This window comes from Wyeomyia smithii, chromosome 3 (assembly GCF_029784165.1).
Source record: "Wyeomyia smithii strain HCP4-BCI-WySm-NY-G18 chromosome 3, ASM2978416v1, whole genome shotgun sequence".
In the NCBI taxonomy this organism is placed as follows: domain Eukaryota; kingdom Metazoa; phylum Arthropoda; class Insecta; order Diptera; family Culicidae; genus Wyeomyia; species Wyeomyia smithii.
The window spans coordinates 119,208,270-119,225,683 of NC_073696.1; the positions used below are offsets into that span (position 1 = coordinate 119,208,270).

At 38.7% G+C, this 17,414-nt stretch overlaps 1 protein-coding gene across 1 annotated transcript in view; it reads right to left on the reverse strand.

Annotated features, from left to right (window-relative positions):
* LOC129729431 (vascular endothelial growth factor receptor 1) overlaps positions 1-17,414 on the reverse strand; it is a 117,137-nt gene that overhangs the window by 31,710 nt on the left and 68,013 nt on the right. Inside the window, exons 3-12 of the mRNA XM_055687990.1 lie at positions 15,410-15,434; positions 9,494-9,690; positions 8,699-8,840; positions 8,305-8,467; positions 7,731-7,927; positions 7,047-7,072; positions 6,925-6,937; positions 6,634-6,808; positions 1,106-1,272; positions 515-543 (exon numbers count right to left, since the gene is read on the reverse strand). Coding sequence (XP_055543965.1) covers positions 515-543; positions 1,106-1,272; positions 6,634-6,808; positions 6,925-6,937; positions 7,047-7,072; positions 7,731-7,927; positions 8,305-8,467; positions 8,699-8,840; positions 9,494-9,690; positions 15,410-15,434 — 1,134 coding nt within the window. The remainder of the gene's footprint in view (positions 1-514; positions 544-1,105; positions 1,273-6,633; positions 6,809-6,924; positions 6,938-7,046; positions 7,073-7,730; positions 7,928-8,304; positions 8,468-8,698; positions 8,841-9,493; positions 9,691-15,409; positions 15,435-17,414) is intronic.

Below are 17,414 nucleotides of genomic sequence, written 5' to 3' on the forward strand. Positions count from 1 at the left end.
AATTAGGCGTTTCGGTCAGTGGGTCCACGAGTGGTAAAACAACCGAACAATGTTTAAATTCGAAAATTAGAGAAGATTCTCTATTGAATATTGACTATATGACCTTTTCAAGCAATTCCAATATATTATACGGCATATATTAAAAAAAAAATTTTTTTTTTCATCGTCAGAACATATTTAGAGCAATAAAAAATCGTGGCAAATAATTCAGTGAGAGAAAAATGTTCCTCAACTGGCTTCAAAATTAAACTTATTGTCCCTCATCTATATAGGAATCAAACGAATATTAAATACCTAATTGAAATGAAACAGGAATCTATTTTCTTTTAAGAAACTCATGAAACCCTCCCTCACCACTTTAACGTTAATGTGGTTCAGAGACGCCCTCAATAACTATTTTTATAGAATGACAATCGGCCGTTTAAATAAATCCAGTCCGTTTTATAAAATAAACAGTCCTAAGGCAATAGCTTAAGTCTGGTCTACATAAAACATAGTTGAAGACTATACGTACCTGTGAAACTATAGTTTTCGGAATAACAACTGAAATGACCAAAACATATTAAAGAAATCGTGAACAAAATTATTAAAAAACTGTTAATAGCTGATTACTATCACTAGTTTTCATAGGTGAATCAATTTGTTTTGCGCACTTGGTTGGGCTGAATAAGAATAGTTAAAACCTCATTACTCACAGTAAATCAATATATCAATAAATCACTAAATCAAAAAATCCATCAATCAATAAATTAATAAATCAATCAAATTATCAATTAATCAATAAATCAATTATTCAACCAATCAATAAATTGATAAAACAATAAAACAATAAACCAATACATCAATCCAAAAATCAATTATTTATTTATTTAATTAATCAATTAACCAATAGAACGGCAGTAATTCAGTGATTCCATGAATTTATAATTTTGATTTAAACAACGTATTAATCTATCAAATTTTCAAAAAAAAATCGAGCTGCAGATTCTATCAATTATTGAATACAACAATAGTACCGAATATATATCTTGTTCAATGTTCTTTTGCTTGTGACGAATTCTTGACCAACAGCATGCAAAAAAAAATTCAAATGTTCGTGTCTTACCACTTAATAGAGGAGCATCCTTCTCGCATCCGTTCACATCCACAGCGGTTGAACGTAACGTTATCGTTGTGCCGAATGTTTCAAACATAGCCAAATCGATTGATGCACGTGATTCGTTCCATTTAACTTCCTGCTCCATCAGGTTGAGCATTTTTGGTCCATATAGCCTGAGCGTGCGGAACAACGAAATGAGACAATGTATTATTTATCAAACGATTGTTCAATAGAAACAAAAGGATAACCACAATCGAAACAGGGATGCACCTCATGAAAATTAGAACTAAACTTGAGACAGATGCATCATTCGAAGTGGTGACTCGAAGTCGGCCATTTGTGCCTTTGACACCGTTTCACCTTAAAGTAGCCGAGTAAGCAAATCCGTGCCAAATGACTTATTGTCCAATTTCGACCATTTTTGATTTTAATGAAACTGGTATTCAATTTACCTTTTTCATATTTTATTGAAACCTGACGTTTTTCAGAAGCTTTTGGCACAAATTTCAGGCTGATGAAATTATATGAGACAATTTATTTCTTGAAAGTTACGTTCGAAGGCCTTTTTTATTATCAAGCAACAATCATAATACTGTTAAGGCGGCATCCATAAATTACGTAACGCTTATAGCGGGAAGGGGGAGAATCCATGAGCGTTACGATTTGTTACATAGGGAAGGGGGAGGTAAGATCAACGTTACGTAACAACAAATCTCTGGAGAGACTCTCCAAAAACGAGCATTTTGAATAAGCAAATTCTTTTACAGCGTTACGTTATTTTATTGGGGGGTTGGTGTTGGCTTTACGTTTCGTTACATATGGGGGGTGGGGGTCCAACAATTTTTTTCCGTTTCGTAATTTATGGATGGTTTACCCACGAGCACAAACTGGAAAAAATGAATGATTTTGGTCTAGCTAAGAGCACCAACATTCACAGGAACGGTTTGAAAGGGATAATTTTTTATTTTTCCAATTTAAGCTCCAGGAGTTTTATTTTCCGGTTTTGTCGACATGTTCTCAACACAAGTTTGCCTAAAAGCTCAAATTGTAGCAAAGCTGTCTGCCACCACTGATAGTACCAAAACAGTACCGGACCAGTAGCGAGAGACTTCTTAGGGATGGTAAGGTCCGGACACTGGGCCGTCGACTCCTCGCAAATGCTCCATGTAGCCGGAAGCATAGCTGACGGAGCAAGTAGTACCGCCAATGCACTAACCAGCTCATTGAGACCGATGGCAGTAAAGTCCCAAATATGGCAACTGCTAGTACCTAAAGGAAACGGATATGAGTTGGGTTCTGACAATGTACCCTTAACAAAGTCGTGTGACAACGGCTTAAAATGGCGCGAAAGTACCCGGTGCAGGGATCTCCTTCTCGTAAAATCTGGCAGGTCTTCCAGTACGTTCCGCATTGCCTAGTGGGAATCAGGCAGAAGTAGGATCAAATGTTTGTTCTTGACTTACGCCTGTTGGGAGCGACATAATTACCCATAAGGCCCTATGGCGGCCTACTCTAGACATGACCGCACTATTTCGGCATAGAATACCATGGTACCATATAGGCGATTACTTCAGTATGGATAATAGCTGGAAAAGATGAGGATATAAACTTCTTGAACAAAAAAACCAGCGACAGGCGCGGAGGGACTACCAGCAATCTTCGCAGAAAAAAGTGGCACCTCAACCGGGTCAAGGTCCGCGGGCCGTCATGCAGAAATGCTTAGATGACTGTCTCTTCCCAGATGGGTGGAAACGACAGAGGCTGGTCATGCTACCAAAGGCCGGGAAACCACCAGGTGACGGAGGTCATTGTGGTAAATAAATGCAAATCGGAGTATGCGGCGAACAATAACTCCATGGATGCACTATAACCTTAAAGCGGTCTTTGAAACTCCTAAGAGTGATGGTCGACTATAAGCTCAGCTTCAAGGGCCATGAGGACTGCGCTTGCAAGAGAGCTTCAACGGCCATCACAGCATTATCACGCATGATGAATAATAGCTCAGCGGTATACGGCAACAAGCGCGAATTACCTGCAAGCGGGAATACATCCATACTCAAGTATGAAGCACCAGTTTGGTCTCAGGCGCTACAGAGGTAAACTGGAAAGCACCTAGAGGCTCATGTGCCTGAGAGTTGTGAGCGCGTATCGCACGATGTCATGCGAAGTAGTATACGTTCTGGCTGGCATGGTGCTCTTAAGCATCATCGTCAAAAAAGACGCTAAATGCTTCGATAGACGTGACATAAATGGTATACGGAACATCGAACGAACATCCTCGATGGTCAGGTGGCAGAGGGATTGGTCCAACTCTACCAAGGTCACCACCCCGAAAAATTAGGTTGGTAGAATGTGCGTGGACGAGGCCATCTGGAGAACGGTCAGCACGACTGCTTCCCGGATAGTTCAAGCACTACAAGTCACCGACTACAAGGACCACAAGGCATCGACGGGTGACCATCGAAGAGCCGGAGTAGGCTAACTTCTTGTAGGAGACAAGGTAGTAGTAGGAGGAGAGTAGTAGGAGACAAGGTAGGTAGTAACCAAATCTAAAAAGAGAATCCATCAAGCACAGATGCCAATTCCCTGAAGTAATTCCTAACGGTAGCTTCAGGAAGCATACATTATTAGGGCTGGAGACTGGGGGTTTTTAGTGGGTCGGGATTCTCAGATGTCTGTTAGCAGATTTCGCACCACTTTTAAGGAAAGGTGTTTACGGGAAACCTTTGGGTTACCGTAGTAAGAAAAAGCTACCAAAATAGCAACAAGTATCAGCGACAGGAAGGTGGTAAAAGGCCGGTGAGATCCTGGTGATCCTTGGGCTCCGAAAAGATGCTTGAAATAAGGGCGCTACTTACAAGACGGTAGCCCAGAAGGTTCTAGGAGAGGGGGTGCACTTACCTTATCTCAGAGGTGACCCTCCAGCCTAGAAACCAGGTGAACATCACCAAGGGGTACGATATTGCATCAGCCCTCAAGCATTAATGCGGAGTGGAAGTGATCACTTAGGCGAAACGCCCTTGTAAGGGCCCAGCAGAGACTCAATTCCATCGGTAGCTGAAAACCTTGCCCTGAAGATAGCCAAACTGAATGGTTGGTTGTTAGTATTTCTTCTGAGCATACTACAGCAGGCGGACGTTTGCGTCAGGTGTTTTGAAGGAGGGCACAAAGCCCGCATCGCTAAGGAGCTCGACAGAGGTCAGTTGTGTAGGCCATAAAACAAACGACTGCGAGAAGCCACCTAAGTGCTTGGTATGTACTGGAAAACGGAACGCCAAACACTTTACGGTCAAAGTGCACAGCCGGCAAGTCGGCCGCGAAAACACAGGCGTAAGGGTGAAACAACAACTGAACATAAACCACTGCTACGCAGCACAGCAGCTGCTGTTTTAAGCAGCTTCTGATTCGTTGTCAGACATCCCCATCATAAGGGACCCCTACTGCATCCCTCTCTAAAACGGTAACTGGGTTGCGGGTAAGTCCAGTATGGCAGCCATATGAACGACGCGCAGGTTGCATCATCCGCAATAAAGGATGCGCGGTGGCCAAGGTGAATGGAGTGGGCCTAACGACATTGGCGGTTGCGGCTGGTTTCAAGGCTCGGGCTGTTGAGTGGGGAAGTCGATGCACAAACCAGAGAAGTCAGATCTTGTTGGAAGCTTTGGCAGAGCTCTAGCAAGATCTGGCCAACTTTGGGACCAAATATGTATAATAATAATGAAATAGCAGATGGTGCAGAGTCGATCATTGATCTGACGTTTTCCAGACCAGAACAGATCTTAAACTAGAGGGTAGGCGATGACTACACCAATAGCAATCACCAATTTTCCTTTATGGTTAAAATCACAATGTGAGGCGGCAGGCACGAGTAGAGCCAACACTTCGACCGTCGGCAGGTGAAAGACATCGTGCTTTGATGCCGGAGTGTTCGAAAAGGCAAAGAAAAAAATCACGAGCGAGGCAGTTGGCTCCGCTCGAGTGATGACCAATTATTTGCCACACTATCACGGGTGTGTGGCACCTTCATACCTAAAACTCGCCAGCCTAGGATTGGAAAGCCAGCGGACCTCCGCGGTACGTGCCTCCGTGCAAGACGAGAGATGCAATCCGCGATAAAGGTGAGCAAAAAAACCTGTTTCGATAGGCTATGCGCGTGTGCCAATTAAGTCCTAAAGCTATATCATTTGAACAATATGCGTTTTCTGAGCAATACGCAAAAACCAAAAAACTGCTCGAAATTTTTTAAATGTCAGTTCGGCCATTTACGGTATATGGGCGAACTGTCATTTAGAGCTTTTCAAGCTGTTTTTTATTCTTTATTTAAAAATCAAAGGACAACGATAAACATTTTTTTAAATTCATTTTTTCTAAGCCCAAAGTAACACCTTCTATTCCCGTTCATTTTCGCATTCTCGCAAACTACATACATTGCCCGCTTCACTAAACTTAAAATGTAAGTCATATGACAAAAATGAAATTAGTTTGTAAAGTATTCGAAATTGCCTGGGTGACTGTCTCTTCCCGGAGAGGCGGAAGCGACAGAGACTTCGCAATTTCTAAAAATAATCCTTTTCTTCCTAAAAATGAAAATGAATTGCTGTCCATAGGAAAAACCATCACTCGAGATCGGATCAACGGATTTGTATGATATTTTTGGTGTTTTTTTTTTTGTTTAGTTTCAAGGCAGGTAAGCATGCTATAAAATAACGATAATTAACTGGTAAAGCTGAAAAATCTTCAAAAGCGAAGCTGACGAAAATAGGTTTGATAACTTTGATTTCGATTTACTCTGAAATGCACAATGACACACCAAAAAAGTTATTGGAAACAATAGATAGATCGATACCAGATTTGCATAGTTATTTAAGTATATTTGATGGTGCAACGATTTGGTTAGCGGGTTAGGCCAACAAATGATTTTGACTGCTAAAAAATATTACTTGGATTTCATTATTCAAAGTGAATTTGATCAACTATTGCATTACTGAAAATCTATGGATTTACAAATGTTAGATCTGTAACTATAATGTTGCTGAGTATCAATTCGATTGTGCAATTGCATCAGACTCACGTTTTAATTCCGTGTAATCCGATATTCCTCACACACTTGCTGTTTTTTTTTTTTTTTTGGGATTTTAACCGATTGCTGGTCATTTCGCCCCATAATGGGTCTCGCAGTAGCAAAGCACAATCAAACAAAGCCAGAGCACAAAGCTGGGGGATTGTATAATGCATGGAATGAGTTGTGTCGTTTCCTGAATCAAAAATTTAAATAAAAGTTATTTTTGTTCTTCAAAGTCCTTCGAAACAAATCGGAGTGAATTTATCACCTATGCAATCTATGCATTGTATGGAAAACATGCGATTATTTTGTATAGGAGTTAACTTTGGCAGGTACGAAAATTTCGCGAAGGTTATATTTAAGGACACGTAAAAATTTTCTAATATGGAGCCCTCAGTATCTTTTCATGAATGCTTTTTCTCACGATCAATTCCACCCCACTCTTAGGTACCTTAGAAGTATTATTACTCACACTAATTTAACGATTCGAACGTCCAAATTCTGGCTGGCTGCAGCTGGTCCGGGCCACTGATTTATATTCCACATAATTACCAAAGTTTGGTCCGTCAGTTGCGATAACACGCTAAAGTTGGCAAAATTGTTAACATACTGACAGGGACAATCGTCTTCGATGCAATCTGTTGGATCTTGGTTTGCCGCGAGGTATTTGTAAAAGTAATGCTAATTAAAAATTTTTGATTACAGATTAATATCAGAAACGGATTTGTTTAAAAAGCAGACGCTTCCATTTCCCATAACATACCTCGGATTGGACTCTGTAAAAAGAACGAAGAATGTTAAAAAAAACCGTTAGGAATTATGATAACTACTGCTTATTAGGAACAATGACTTCATTGTGCATTTATTTCATTTGTTGACATTTACCTTTGTTGCATTGCTCGGCAGGAAAACTGAAACAAATAATAATGAATTAGTATCTAAAAAAGCGATTCTGTGTTTGACAGAAACAAAATTGAAACATTTCCCTTAAATGACACCAAAACAACTGCTGTTAAACATATGTAATCAAAACCAATGTAATTATTACAGTTTGCAATCCAGAAGTTGTGAAAGCAAAAAATTACTGCAATATTTTCTCTATTGGTTGAAAAGTAAATAAAAAAGTAAAAAACGAGATAAAAATAGTAGAAGAAGCTAAACCACAAAACGAGCAAACGTGCAATGCTGGAAAACAAATCTGCACCGGAAATGGTTGATCGGATACCGGTAAACCTGCAGAAACGAGTAACTGAGCACAGTAGTTATGGCACAGAAAACAGACGTTCATCTTATTTTCAAAAGATGTGTAAAAACATGCAACCGTAGTTTAACCGTGAGTGGTAATGCTTCCGTTATGTAGCGCTCGCGTCAATAACAAACCAAGCACTAATATCGATAAAATATCGATACGGCAATAGTCATGCAGTTCAACTGGGGCACCACGAGACAGTTGTCGTTAGTGTATTAACGTATTTTGATTCAAATTTATACATACGATTTTCAATTTTTTTTTATATGAACATGAATGTCTGTTCTCTGTGGTTATGGTATTTAAAATCAGCAACATACCTCGGTTTGGGATGGCATCCGTAAAGCAACGCCTACTATCATAAAGACGCGCGTGAACCAAAAAAATTGTTTTTTCTCCTGGAAAATCCGTTACGTTGAAAAAGTAACTTCCGGTAGACGTTGCAGGTAGCACTATTGACTTTTTGCTACTGTCCATTCCACCCCAAACCAAATCCTCATTTCGACCACGACGGACGCTGTATAAAAAAAAAACAAAAACAAAGTCAATATTAGCCAATAATAGCGATAGTTATCACCTTCTTACTAATTCAAATTTTCTGCCATAAATAAAGTACCCTGAAGAAAGCTAAAAGTGTAACCGTGAAATTCTGCTGAATTTATTTGTGCGAGTATGCATTGACCACTTAAATATAAAATTATTTTTTAAGCTATTCAATAGTTACGTGAGCGTTTAATCAAAAGCATCATATGCAATGTTATTTGGATAATGCATATCATTTAGTTCAATGAGTGAGTTTTAATTTTTGAGACAAATTCCACCCTTTAAAGACAAACAACAACGTCATATCGACCCAACAGTGATAGTTAAGTGTAGCAATATACTGATACTAACGTTATTAGCACGTGATCCAGTTCGACATCTTCCGGCAACTCGGAATCGACGAAATCCCCTACGGCCCAGTTGACCACTAGTTGATTGTCCGAAATATATGCTTCAGTAGTGATGTTGGGTAGACTTCGTTCGTAGTGGCAAGAGCAAACCTGTTCAACGCACTCTGAAAGACAGCAATTGAAAGCGAAGTTTATTAATTGCAATATTTAGCAGTCAGTTTTTCTTCGAAAAAATTGTATGTATTTCCGCAGATTGATCTATTTTAATTACATTTTGTAGCACGAAAACTTGAATTTTATAGATAACGGCCAATCAAACCCTTGAGAAAGGTTTCTGTCCAAGGATTTCTAACCAAAGGGTTCGATGTTTCATATTATAATTGGAGGCTACTTACCGGGCACCTGGTAAATTTCATTGAGAGATTTTAGGTAGTCTAATGGTTTAACTACTACCTGGTACGTACAAAGTGCCAAGATAACGCACTCGTGCTTATGCAGAACGTGTGGATCCCGCGGCAGAAGTACTGATGTCTGCTCCTGTAGAATAAAAATATTAGACTTAATAAAATTCGATCGGTGTCGTTGACAAGTATTTTATTCAAGCGAGTATAAAAGTTATTTTTAAATTGCCGAGTATTAACAAAACAGACTGGACATTGTTCGAGCAACTAAATATCTTCAAAATCTAAGTATCACACCAGAATATATTGATCGCTTTTGTAGTAACGGAACGTCCAAACTTTTGATCTGCAATTATGAAACACTTATAAGATGCAGACTATTTAAATAAACGCATACTAGCCTAATAGAAAGTGCGTATCTACACTAACGAGGATAACTGGTATATAATAATACAAATTACCCCCGATTTTCACCCGATTGTCAGTCAGTGCTAAATCGTAGACAAACTTAAAGCGCAGTTTATCAAACTGAGGCAAAGAACTTCGCAGTTATAACAATGTCAACGCCACGTTTCCTGGTAAATTTCAAATTATTTGTTCTGTAAGACGGAAAACCAACACTAACATGCCGAAATACCGTGCAAAAATGCTCTACCAAATTCATATTGAAAAAAGAAACGCAAAGAACTTTGCATACCAAAGCATTATCCCACACCAATTAATGTCCATCAATCATTACCATAAAGCTGATATTCAATCAATGAATTTAACAACCATTAATTAACTTACCGTTTCTGTGACGATCGGTGCACATTTGATGTCTCGTTTGTTTGCGAAGGGTGTATTCTCGATGGAGCAATTCGGAGTGGCCACATGATGAACCGACACGTGGTAGAGGGTATTTTCCTCCAATGTCGTCTCCCATGAAATGTTAAGCTGGAGTAAGTCGGAATTGCTATCATATCGAACAGTACTGATTTGTAGCTCTGTGAAATAAAAGTACTTTAGGTTTACAATATAATATTATACCAGTTTCAACATCGAAAACTATGCTAGGAGCCATGCTGTAAAATGAACTGCTGTATGCACATACGTTTAATTCCGTTGGTTTCACGTATAAAAAAACGCATATACAGTGCCTCCACAGTTATGGATCAGCTACAATTATGGGTCACTTTCACGCAAATACGTCTATTCTCACGAAACTGAACAATTTTCATAACATACATTTTGCGGTACACAATTGTGGATCAGTCCATATTTTTGCTATTTTTATTACTTTTACATGATTATACGACAAGATTGAATAAAGTAACTTTTTTTTTGAAGTAGAATACTTCTCTCAGGAAGTTCGGCTACATAGGGATGTGAAATGAAAATCTAAAACCGAAAAAAGTGAAAAATATGTCCAATTTCAAATGCTAATAAATCGGTTAGTATTCGATGGATTTCCTTCGTTCTTGCAGCAATAGATTGGAAAATCTTCTAAGATTCTTCCCAGAATAAGATAATTGTAATTTTATTATTCACACTATTGTACTATTGAAAATAGTCAAGCCTTATCAAAACGAAAAATTCGACCTCTGATTGATCGTTATATGCTTGCTTCCCAAGCACGGTTGACAGGATCATATACCTTGCAATTGAAAACATGCTATTTGGCCTATATAAGAGCCTGTTTCAGCCGGAGCCGCTCATAATAGTTCTAGACAGCGACAACAGCAGTCGTCCTTCCTTAGCAGCAGCACTAGCCCTGTGGTTGGCACCACGTCTCAGGAGCAGCGCGGTTTCTCTCAGCGTGTATCGCCAGACAGCCATTATTCCCCCCGTGTTGGGGCAGCATGATGATTGCCATCAGGAAATCCAATTTCGGAAATCAAAATGCCTTTTTTAAGACAAATAAACAAGTCATTGAAAGTTAATAATTTTTGTCAACGCAAGCAAGCATTCTGTGTTGCATCCTAGCAATTCAAATTTGTCGCACCCGTCTAATTTACTGAATGTGAAATAGCTTCCACAGTGCATGTTGTCCGTGTATCTTAATTCCCCCAATGTTAGGGCAGCTCAAAGGTTGTAATTAGCAACCGATTTTGAACCGCAACATGCTTTTTTCAAGGCAAATAAAGAAAAATTGAAGGTTAATAATTTTCTGGCATCAACACAAGCAGACATTCTGTGCGGGATGCAATCAAATTCTGTTGTAGTTGTCTAATTTTTACTTTCACTTTATTTAGTAAACCCCCCACTGTAGGGGCAGCGCAAAGGCTGCGATCAGCATAACCGACATTGAATAAATAACTGCCCTGTTAGTACGCATTCACAAAAGCAGTTAGTTCGACTATGCAGAGCTAATATGAAGTCGATTCAATCAATCAGCATAAACAGAATTTCGTCGTCTCCCAGCTGCCAAGTTGCAACATGATGCAACACGCAACAGCGAGCAAACGAAATCGCTTGATGTTACAAACCGCAATAAGATACGGGTTAAAACCGTTGCGTGTGTGAGAGCACCATCGGTGTTAATTCGCTGGATACACTATCTACTGTTTTCTGAACGCAATAATCTGCTTACATGCGACACGGAGACGGGAACATTTTCTTAAACCAAGCTGCACAACACGACACAAAACATGTTATTTTGTTGCTTGAATGAGAGTGCTATCGGTCCGGCTCGACAAGAAATCATTTTTGTGCATCCGTGCTACGAAACTGAGGAAAAACTTTAGAAACTGAAAAAAGAGGTGGAGCTTATCAAATGATCGCTCTGAGCCGGAATGAAGTCACACATATTTTTCAAGTTATATCATTCCACCACGTACGAAAAATAATTCATTCCTATTTTCATCCCTATATAAGAGCCTGTTTTAGTCGAAGCCGCTCATAATAGTTCTGAACAGCGACGACAGCAGTCCTCCCTTAGCAGCAGCGGGAGCGAGCAGTGGGTACCATCGATAGCGGATAGCGGCCACAACTGTGGCATGGCTGCGGATAAGCGTAGCAGTTTCAGCGGATCTTACCATCGATAGCAGCTGGGCCAACAGATGCAGGTACAGCGGATACCAATGGCGACCACAACTGTGGCATGGCTACGGATAGCGTTGCAGTTGCTCAGCAGTTGGGCCAGCGTATAGCGGCCACAACTGTGGCATGGCTATGCATAGCGTAGCTGTTGCAGCGGGTATATCAGCATCGATAGTAGCAGGGTCAGCTGATGCAACGACACTCCCTTCACTAAAATACTGTTTCAGTGTGGTAGCGGGAAGCATCAGCAGCAGGCTTGCATGAAGTGAATACATCAGCCAGCAACTTTCTCTAATGCCTATGCCATAGTAGACGCGAAAAGCGGCGCGAACCGATTCGCTCGGCCGTAGGTTAATGTACAGCTCTACTGATGGCTGTACATTAACCTACAGCCGAGCGAATCGGTTCGCGTCTATTATGGCAGAGGCCTAATGGGAAAGTTGTATCAATGTGTTCAGAAGAATATTATTGTCGGTAATATTACAGAGATGCGATTGCGTAAATCCGATTTTGAATTGAGCAATTGTTCTTTTGAGAACAAATAAAACACTTATTTGAAGAGTTAATAGCTTTTGGTACCAATAGCAGTATAGTGACAGCCTCAGCGGTAGATGCAGATGCAGCCGGTACTTCCCTGAGGCCGATGTAAAGGTAAATGGGAGCAGCATGGCGAAACAGTTCGGGTTATGCTTAGACGCGCGTCATTTTTCGTTGTTGATATTCCCCACATGAAACGACGCGCTTTCGTATGATAGCGGCGGTATTAGCGGTAGATGCATTTGCCAACACTTCCTCCAGTGTAGCCGTGTCTAGTTTTCAATGTGAAAACACCTTTCTCATTGTGTTGACCGTGCGCCTTAGTCCTCACTATCAAGGTAACACAGAGATGTAAGATAAACACTACATCCTATGATAAATTGAACAATTGTCCTTATAAGGACAACAAATGAATTAATGAAGATTTAATTTTGAATTAGAATACAGTCAGGTTTTTTCTACGCGGTTTTTTTACGAGGTTTTTTTACGCGGATTTTTGAATTAACGCGGTTTTTTTTTACGCGGATTTTTGAATTCACGCGGTTTTTTTACGCGGATTTTTGAATTAACGCGATTTTTTTTTACGCGATACCGCGCTAATTCAAAAAAATTTTCACGAATTTCCGAATTAACGTGGGTTTGGAACCAGAAACGTTTAAGTGTTTATGTAGTAAAAGACTTAGTCCAAAAAATTCTCTCCGCCCACCGAAAGATCCGGAATGACCGTCAAAGAGGACAATTAAATACTGTATTAAACACTGGTTCTAGAGTGTCTCGGGCTTTTTTCTAAAGCCCTTTTAGCTGGACTACTTTACGCGGATTTTTAAAAAAACGTGTTTTTTTACGCGGATTTTTGAATTAACGCGGTTTTTTTTACGCGGATTTTTGAATAAGCGCGTTTTTTTTACGCGGATTTTCGAATTAACGCGGTTTTTTTACGAGGTACGTATCCGCCGCGTAAAAAAACCTGACTGTACTTCTCTCTGGAAGTTCGGCTACATAGGGATGTGAAATGAAAATCTAAGACTGAAAAAAGTGAGAAAAATTTCAAATGCTAATAAATCGGTTAGTTTTCGATGGATTTCCTTCGTTTTTGCAGCAATCGATTAAAAAATCTTCTAAGATTCCTACCAAATGCATGAAATTGCAATTTTATCATTCGAACTATTGTACTATTGAAAACTCTTAAGCCTTGTCAAAACACAAAATTCGACCTCTGATTGGTCGTTATACCGCGCTTTCCCAAGCACGTTCGGCAGAGTTATGGACCTAGTAAATTGGGAATGCATCATTTGGCCTATATAAGAGCTTCATCAGATAATAAACAAACATTTCATCGGATATTAAATTGAACAACTGAAATTTGAAGAACACAAACGATCATTTGAAGAGTTAATATTTTCTCGTTTTGCGCTATAATCCAAAGTTAATTATCTTCATCTACATGCATACTCTGATTATTATTACGTGTTTGCGTCGCTTAGTGTTTGGCTACGATCATGCAGAACGCAAATAACGGCGCGATGCGATTCGGCAAGAGGAAATCTGTGAAAATGTATAGCTCTACTTCGCCTTAAAAAGAGCTGTACATTTCACCACGCTAAGGCGAATCGCATCGCGCCGGCATTCGCGTTCTGCATAACCGTAGCCTTTGTTCCGTTCCCGTTTAATGATGTCGTCTTAAATGTGCATATTACAATGCGGCAGCACTTCAACTTCTCATTTGCACAAAATTCAAAAATATTCAATGAACTTCATTCAAAATATCAGACAAGAAGAAATTACAATACTGCCAATGAACGGTCAACGTTTATTTACTATAAAAAATGACTGACACGCAAGCAGCCGGGTTATCTTTCTTGTAAAAGTATTCTACTTCAACCTTGCGGTCGTGGCTTTGCATACAACCTTCTTGTGATTTTTTTTCTTCACAAATCATTTATTTGACACGGCACGAATTCAATGTTTAACGGCGCCAATTTTATCGGATGACTTAAAATCTATAAGCAAATTTTTTATCCTCGCTGCCGACTACGAGCTGAAATTAAGTCTATCTTAAAACTAGCATGTATTATTCAATCAGTGTTTTGTAGTTGGATGGTCGTCTGATGATCATCGAATGAATATGCAGCATGTATGGATTTGTTCTGCTAAGCCACGATGTCATGAGCTGGGACAGGGGCTTGTAATCCTCGGGTTCTGAGGGTATTGTGCGGGGTCTAGTTGCTGGTTTTGGTTCGTTGTTGTTGTTCGCTGGTGTTCAAGTTTCCATATGGTGTGTGCCGCTGAGCCAAGATATATAGAAAGGCCTCGGGTTTTCCTGGCGAGTTCGTGTGGGGTTCAATTGCTGGTTCCAAAATCGAGGTCTACGACGTGGCAAGAACACGTCGTTTTGTTGAATGTGGGTGGAAAGGAATGGGACTAGACTTGGGCATGGATGGATTTCAGGAAAATGTATATAAGGGACATGTAGGGTAGGTCGCGACTCGCCAAGACATCACGAACAGGGACAAAGTAACTTATTATCAAGCTTTTATAACAATAAAATAATTTGCGTTATGTATTTTGGTGATTTTATAGTCTAAATGATTTTGAATGCCAGAAGTGACCCATAATTGTGTCTTTGGCTATGTAAGTGATATTTTTCTTCCCAACCGATTCACACGCATCAACTTCAGTGAAACTAATTGTTGATCGAAAGTACACATCAGAACACAGAGATAGATAGTAAGACATTCGAAGTTGATAATTTTTCCGATTTAATATCCATTTTTGAACATTCAGACAACACGTTGACTGACCCATAATTGTAGAGGGACTGTAAATGCGGTCTTCAAAAATTACAAAGAAGTGTCAGTGCAGATAGAGTGGTCAGTATAAAGTTGTTAGAATTAATTGAAAACCAATTTCTGTAACCATGACTAGTGTGATTCTGCCGATCGGTAAACCACTGTGACGAATGTGGCGGTTATTTCCAGCGGCCGCGACCACATGTGCACCAGGTTTAGATGCAACGTATATAGATGTACAAATAAAAAAAATAACAAAGTTTTCGACCGTCCAATTATCTTTTGCCTGCCATCAATTGGCCGCAGAATTTTTTGAATTCAAACATGCGCAATTGTTGAATATTGGTTTAATCCTCACCATGCAGATCCTGAGCTAGTAATACCTGTAAATATTAGACAAAAAATAAAAATTCATTATTAAATTCATCGGTTGATCCATATTGCAATTTCAAATTAAATAAATGACAGTGATGGAACTTTATAATGTTTGTTAATGAGCTAATCTATGTATAATACCAAACGATCATTTTTGATTTGAATGAAACTTTACACACGTATTTGGTTGAGTATTCATCGTGGGTGAAAAATTTTTTGAACAGTAATTTTCTAACAGGGCGTATGCGTTTGGCATAGACTTAATTCAAAGCATTTTAGAGCCTGAGAATATATTACAGGAAACTGAAGAAGCCTTGCAAAAATATACACACCAAAAAACAAAACTTTATGTTTTCTAGAGAAAGAACATAATGAACGCTAAATTTTAATTGCAAAGTAAACAAATTATTATGATCTCGAAGAATCGTCACTCATAATCAATAACCATAACAACATGCATACAGTCTATTCGGGGTATAGCCAAAACTGTCTAGGTTATCGTTAAACCATATGGATTATTGTCGGTTTATTGTTACTGTTTGTTAAGGTTGTTCATACCACAAGAAAAGGAACTTTTAGCACTTGAAAAGACGCAACTTTTGGTGGCTTAACTTCTAAGATATCTTTTGAGGGTGAAAAGCTATCAACGTTTTAACCCTCTAGTGCCCAGTGCCGCCTTTAGACGGGCTTTAGTCAAACCTTTAAAAAAGTTTCAATAAATACTTAAAAAAAATATTTATAAAGTTTCATATTCACATCAATTCAAACGTTAACCTACTTATAAGAAGCAACTTCTCCGTAGAAAATATAGCTCCAAAATCACAACAAATATTCGAAAACCCCATTTCCGCCAAAATTATCGTTTTGTACTACTGTGCATTATCAACAACAACAAAGTGGGGTCATAACAATAGAGAAAGGCAAAGACAAGCCAGTGGTACGAAAGCTCAAAATCGTGAACATTTTTCATTTACTCTCCATATATATAATTGACATGCTATCTTCAGAAGATATTTAGTACATAAAAAGCCTCGAAGAATGACATCAAATTTAAGTTCGGAACTTCACCGCTAATCGCGCAGCGAAATGTATTTGTCACAAATATTTTCCTTTAAACATCTTTCTTCTAACGACTTTTATTTTTAACCGTTTTCGTTTTCTATCAGGCTAGTCCCTGAAATCTGCATTTTTTTTTATTATCTAAAAAACCAGCATTTGAAAGGCAATAATGTTTAGCATATATTCGTATTTCATCAAAATACACAACTTTATAGCTTAGCTTAGGTAGACTACCCGTAGTTGCACTCCGTGATTGGTCTAATCAAGAAAATTGCAAAATGAAGACGGACGGACGGTACTTGGGACTAGCCTTACATTCTCACTGTACAATTTTCACTGGTTCACAACACTTTATCAAAATACACAACTTTATAGAAGACACAAAAAATAGATTGCCTAAAATTACCTTAAAATCGGGAACTTTTTTCAGTACTGTCTTAAAACTGATTTTATTTACATACTACTTCAGAAGAATTTTATTATATAAAATGTCTTAAAGAACGACAATATGTTCGAAGTCTGAACTCTGTCGCTTGTGGTGCAGCAAAATCTAACTTTTTGGTCTTATACTTCAGATAAATGGCGTCTTCAGTAAAGTTGTAAATAATGTTATTACAAAAATTTTTGCTTAAAACAGTTTTCTTCTAGCTCTTCTTGTTTGGAAGATATAACTTTTTATGTCAAACTAGTCCTTAAAATTAGATTTTTTTAAATATTTAAAAAACTTCTGCATTTAAAAGCATTCAGTGTTTTACAAAGTTGTGTGTTTCGATGATATACAAATATGTGCTGAACATTGTTATCTTCTGTATGCTACAGTTTTTGGATAATAAAAAAATACTCTTAAAAACTAGTCTAATATAAAACATTATATCTTCAAAACAAAAAGAAAAAGAAAAATGTTGTCGGCAAGCGTAAGGGTTTTTGTG